Consider the following 5,491-nt stretch of genomic DNA (forward strand, 5'->3'; position numbering starts at 1 on the left):
CGGCTTGACAACTGGCCTAAGGAGAGGCCTCTGGAGTGGCCAGCTGCTGCAGGAATCTCATGAGCAGTTCTTAGGAGAGTTTCTCTCAATGATGGCATTACCACAAGTTGAGCTCAACATCGCCATGTAAGGCGAACCAATACATGTGTGTTGTTAGTAAAGAGCGAGATGGAGCAAACCAAGTCAATGCTCAGTGTTCATCTCCCATGGTCTGTGGGGTCATATTTACTCCTTCATCTCGGGTCCTTTCACATGTCAGCTATATCCAAACATCCTTTCACCTGTGTGCCTAAGCAAGCCATCATCATTTGACATAACTGGCTTTCCAAAGAACCCAGAAGTCTCCACTTTATGTATCTGTGTGTATTGCAGAGGCCAGAGGAGGGCATGGGATCCCCGAAACTATTGCAGCAAACAGTTGTGAGCTGTCAGATGTGGGTACAAGGAACAAACATGGGTTCCCTGCAAAACAAAACAAAACAAAACAAAACAAGTGTGCTCTTAGCCACCAGAGTCAAGCCATCCCTTTAGGCCCTTGACAGGATTTTTGGACTACTGGTCTGTTGTTTGTTTTGAGACAGGGTCTCATGGCTGGCCTGAAATTTTCAAGGTAGCTGAGGGTGACCTTGAACTCCTGACCCTCCTGCCTTTGATTCTTGAGGTCTACTCCACCTCACCCAGTTAGTAGTGCCAGGCTCAGAAGCAAGGCTTGGTAAGTGTTAGGCAGTCGTTTAACTAACTACACTACACTCCCAGCCTTTGACATCTCATTCCTAGTGTCTTTAGTGATTATTGCTTCCATCTTCCTGGGTAACCCACACTCTGGGGCTGAACTCTCCATTCCCCTTCCTCTGCCTTCTCAGGTTACAGGTGCTTGCCGCCACACCCACTTGATTCTACACTCCTTCATGTGACCTTGTGATTTTATTTCTCTTGGGTAAACAGTACAGGATTTCGGGACTGCTGGGAAGCAAATACTTAACTTTATTATAAAAAACAAAAAACAAAAACTCCTAAGCCATCACTGCCCTAACCCTCACCCCTCCGGGCAGTGTTAGCTCTCTGTTTCCTGCCAGCATGAGACTTCCAGTCCCCTGTCTCTGTTGCCACTGAGTGGGTCAGCTTTTCTTTTCTCCTTCTTTCTTTCTTTCTTTCTTTCTTTCTTTCTTTCTTTCTTTCTTTCTTTCTCTCTCTCTCTTTCTTTCTTTCTCTCTTTCTTTTTTTTGTTGTTGTTGTTTCTAAACAGGGTTTCTCTGTATAGCCCTGGCTGTCCTAGAACTCACTCTGTAGAACAGGCTGGCCTTGAACTCAGAAATCCACCTGTCTCTGCCTCCCAAGTGCTGGGATTAAAGACATGCACCACCACCATCTGGCTGAGTCAGCTTTTCAACTAGGGGTGCCATAGTGTCTAGCTGAACTCTCACTGTTATTTCTCTAGTGACTAATGACTGTTGATTTTCACCTCCCACTGACTGGCCATCAGTGCCTCCCCTTTGAAGATGTGTCTGCTACAGAGAGAAACCCTGTCTCGAAAAACCAAAAACCAGGGCTAGATAGATGGCTCAGCGGTCAAGAGCACTGACTGCTCTTCTAGAGGTCCTGAGTTCAATTCCCAGCAACCACATGGTGGCTCACAATCATCTGTAATGAGACCTGATGCCCTTTTCTGGTGCCTCTGAAGATAGCTACAGTGTACTCATATAAGTCAAATAAATTAATAAACCTTTAAGAAAAAGAACAAACATAATCAAGTAACATATAATTCTTTAAAAAACCAAAAACCAAACCAACCAACCAAACCAACCAACCTTTTGGCCACTCAGGTAAAGCCAGGCTTACTCCTGGAATCAGAAGCAGGCATGGGACAGTCAGGCTAAATTTGAGGTTATCTTGGGCTATGTAGGTTGAGATATTGTCTCAAAAAAGAAACCAAACCAGTAAATAGGCATTTGGTGCATGCCAGTAACCCCAGTATTCCAGAGGTGGGGACAAAAGGGTCAGAGCTACATAATGAGCTCAAGGCCAGCCTGGGATACATGAAGAAGAAAGGCGGGTTTTCTCCTCCTCCTTCCCCTCCTCCCCCTCCCCCTGCCCTTCACTTCTTTCCTTCAGTGCTAGAGACAGCACCTTGGGCCTTGCACATGGCTAATGAGCACTTTACCACTAAGCTACACCAGTGGGCCTGTTTTTCTGTTTTTCAAAGCCTCACAGGGCTGCTATGGGGCAGATGGATCGTGGTCATGGCAGCTGCAGACCCAACAGAGTGCTGGGGCTCTGGGACTGTGGATTTTTACCTTCCACAGCTCTTGGCCCGCTGCCTGAAGAGGTTGGTCATCTTACAGACCTCAACCCAGCTTCCTGCAGCAGGGCACCACTGCGGAGCCCAGCCCATCAGAAGATGTCTCTCATCACATCTTCTTTCTTCACCCAAAGATAGAACCTGACCACCATCTGGCCCTGAGACCAGCAGAGGTCTGCTTTCTGTGGCTTGGGCCTGCAGATGCATGAGTTGTAAAAATATTGCAAGATGTCATTTCTGAGCTGGGTGTGATGGTTCATGCCTTTAACACTAGCACATGAGGGGTTAAAACATGAGGGTCATGGGCTCAAGGCCAGCTGAGTTACAGAGTCCTGGGCCATCCTGAGCTACATGGCATGATTATGTCTCAGAAAGGGGTGGGGGGGAGCAGGCTGCAGAGATGGCTGTGTGGATAAGCCTCATTTGATTCCCTGTTCCCACACGGCAGGTCCAAGGGATCTGATGGCCTCTTCTGGCCTCTGAGGGCACCAGGCATGCATGTAGATTTAGGTACTCAGACATATACATAAAAATAAAATAAATTGGGCTGGAGAGATGGCTCAGCAGTTATCACGACCATCTGTAATGGGATCTGATGCCTTCTTCTGGTGTGTCTGAAGACAGCTGTAGTGTACTCGTATAAATAAAAATAAATGAATAGGGGGTGGTGAGATGGCTCAACGGGTAAGAGCACTGACTGCTCTTCAAAAGGTCCTGAGTTCAATTCCCAGCAACCACATGGTGTCTCACAACCACTCGTAATGAGATCTGACACCCTCTTCTGGTGTGTCTGAAGACAGCTACAGTGAATTACACCAGAGTGAGCGGGCTGGAGCGAGCGGGGCCGGCAGAGGTCCTGAGTTCAATTCCCAGCAGCCACACACATGATGGCTCATGGCTCTTTGTACAGCTACAGTGTATTCATACACATAAAATAAATAAATAAATAAAAATCTTAAAAAGAGAAAGAGAGGGAGAGAGAGAATGAAAGAGAGAAAAAAAGAAACTTTTGGATTCTTTAGCAACCAGACTCAGCTTGCCCTGGCAGTAGTGGCTACGATTACCAGAGACACCTCCCCCACCCCCAATTCTAGAGTCCCCTCCTCCCAGAGTGGCATTAGCTTCTGTCCCATGACTACCATCTGGCTTCCCCTTTCTCTTGCACCCAGGGTGCTACAGGGCGTGACATACAGTGTAGAGGGGGAGGCTTCCTGCCTCTGACTCTTGCCTAAGGGCTCCAACCTCAGGTTCCTCCTTCTCCAATCCTCAATTAGGCTCCCACTGGGGACTAAAATAGTTGAAACCTCCTCCCCCATGATTGCCCCTCTGTCCAGGCTCCCTGCTGCTTCCTCCACTCACCAGTGTAGCCAGCCCAGCCTGGCCCAGTAGTCACTGCATGGCCACCACCTGCCTCCCCTCAAAGCCCCAGTTCTGTCTCTGTGGTGTGTACATCTGTGATATGAGTTCTCACCCTCTCGTGTTGCCGTTTTCCTCTCTGTATCTTTCTTTTCTTTTTTTTCTAACAGCGAAGTGGCCATCTTTAGGTCCTGGGTCCTGTCTGTCTTTCTTTGCTGTGTGACTGTGGGCAAGTGCCTTTACCTCTCTGTAAAATAGGAGAAAGGCATCAACCCCCGGTGAATACTATGAGGACTCAGTGTCCTCACCCTTGGGAGCACTGTCATGAGTGTTCCTGCTGGTGGCTCTCTCCCCCATAGCCTGTGACCATGACAAGAAGGTAGATATCGAATAACAACTAGAGCTGATATTTACAAGGCTAATATGTGTTTGACCCTGCTTTAGTAACATCAGTTGGCTGAGCGACTTGCTCGAGGTTGCCCAGCCAGGAAGAGGCTGAGCTGATTTCAATTAGTAACACCCACAGTCCTCCTCTTACAAGATTGCCCTCTATCTGGAGATGAAGATGAAGAACTGCCATGCACAGCTCTTGTCCTTCTTGTTCAGCCCGTTAGGACCACGGCACAGCCCCACTGGGCTGCATTCTTTCTGCCGCCATGTCTATACGTCCCTCCTCCCTGCTGCTGTCCCCTCCTCCTGCTGCCACCACCCACCTCCCACTTCCTCCTTCACTTGGTTGGACGCCACACCACGTCCCACCAGCCCCTGGACTGTGGTGTCCAGTGCACATCTGGCCACCATGGGGGCCCCGGAGCCCTCCTGGTGCCTTCTGTTCCTTCCTGTCCTCCTGACTGTGGGAGGTGAGTTGGGGGGCTTCTGTGGCTGCCTCCTGCGTCCTCAGCTCATGTCAGGGCCAGGACTGGGCAGAGAGCAGGAACAGACAGCACAAACAAAGGGGAAGGCCAGGCAGAAGAAGGGTCCTCTAGAGCCTGTGGGTCTCACCCTGAGCTAGAGGCCCCAAGATCTGGAACCTGGTAGAAACAGTAAGGGGGACATTGAAGCTCACAGATATATCACACGTTGGTCAGTTGCCTCTGTGCCGGCCCCTGGGTGCTGTAAGACCAGCCCTTTCCTACCTTCTCCAGCTTCTACATTCACTGTCTGTCTGTAAGTCAATTTACATCTTTCTTTTGAGTATAGAATCTTATATAGCCCAGGCTAGCTTCAATTTTGCTATGTAGGTGAGGATAACCTCAATCTTTCTATTCTCTGCCTCCACCTCTCTCAGTTTACTTATTTTTTTCCCCCGTAGGATTAAGTCCCGTACAGGCCCAGAGTGGTAAGCCATAACACCCCCAGTCTTTCTCTCTTCCTCTCAAAGACCTCCTCAGGTTACCCCTTCTCCTTCTAGCCCTCTCTCTGCTAACATTGAGCCCTGATTGTTAACCTGTATCCCCCTCTTCATCCTCCTGAGACACTTTCCCAAGATGCGAATGCTCTTCCGTGAGCCCGGGGGTGCTGGCTGGGATTGTGCTGGGTGACTTGGTGTTGACTCTGCTGATTGCTCTGGCTGTGTACTCTCTGGGCCGCCTGGTCTCCCGAGGCCGAGGGACCACAGACGGTGAGTGGGGCTGGTGGAGGACTGGTCTGGGACACTGAGACCTGGTGGGCGGTGGGCGCAGTGGAAGCATCAAGGTCACAAATATCAAAAGGGCTGGGGGTGGGAGAGCTGGCTTGTTGTTATTGTTTGGTTTTGTTTCTTCCCTTAATGCTAAAGATCCAAACAGGGCCTGCCATTTGTACTACAAATGCTTCTACCAACTGAGTTACACCTTC

General features: G+C 49.4%; 1 protein-coding gene across 1 annotated transcript in view; it reads left to right on the forward strand.

Moving 5' to 3' along the window:
* The first annotated feature begins 4,375 nt into the window (after positions 1 to 4,375).
* The window catches only part of Tyrobp (transmembrane immune signaling adaptor TYROBP), a 3,905-nt gene continuing 2,789 nt past the window's right edge, over positions 4,376 to 5,491 (forward strand). Inside the window, exons 1-3 of the mRNA XM_031384149.1 lie at positions 4,376 to 4,515; positions 4,968 to 4,994; positions 5,130 to 5,300. Coding sequence (XP_031240009.1) covers positions 4,455 to 4,515; positions 4,968 to 4,994; positions 5,130 to 5,300 — 259 coding nt within the window. The 5' untranslated portion in view covers positions 4,376 to 4,454. The remainder of the gene's footprint in view (positions 4,516 to 4,967; positions 4,995 to 5,129; positions 5,301 to 5,491) is intronic.

Source organism: Mastomys coucha, unplaced genomic scaffold (assembly GCF_008632895.1).
Source record: "Mastomys coucha isolate ucsf_1 unplaced genomic scaffold, UCSF_Mcou_1 pScaffold21, whole genome shotgun sequence".
Lineage (NCBI taxonomy): Eukaryota > Metazoa > Chordata > Mammalia > Rodentia > Muridae > Mastomys > Mastomys coucha.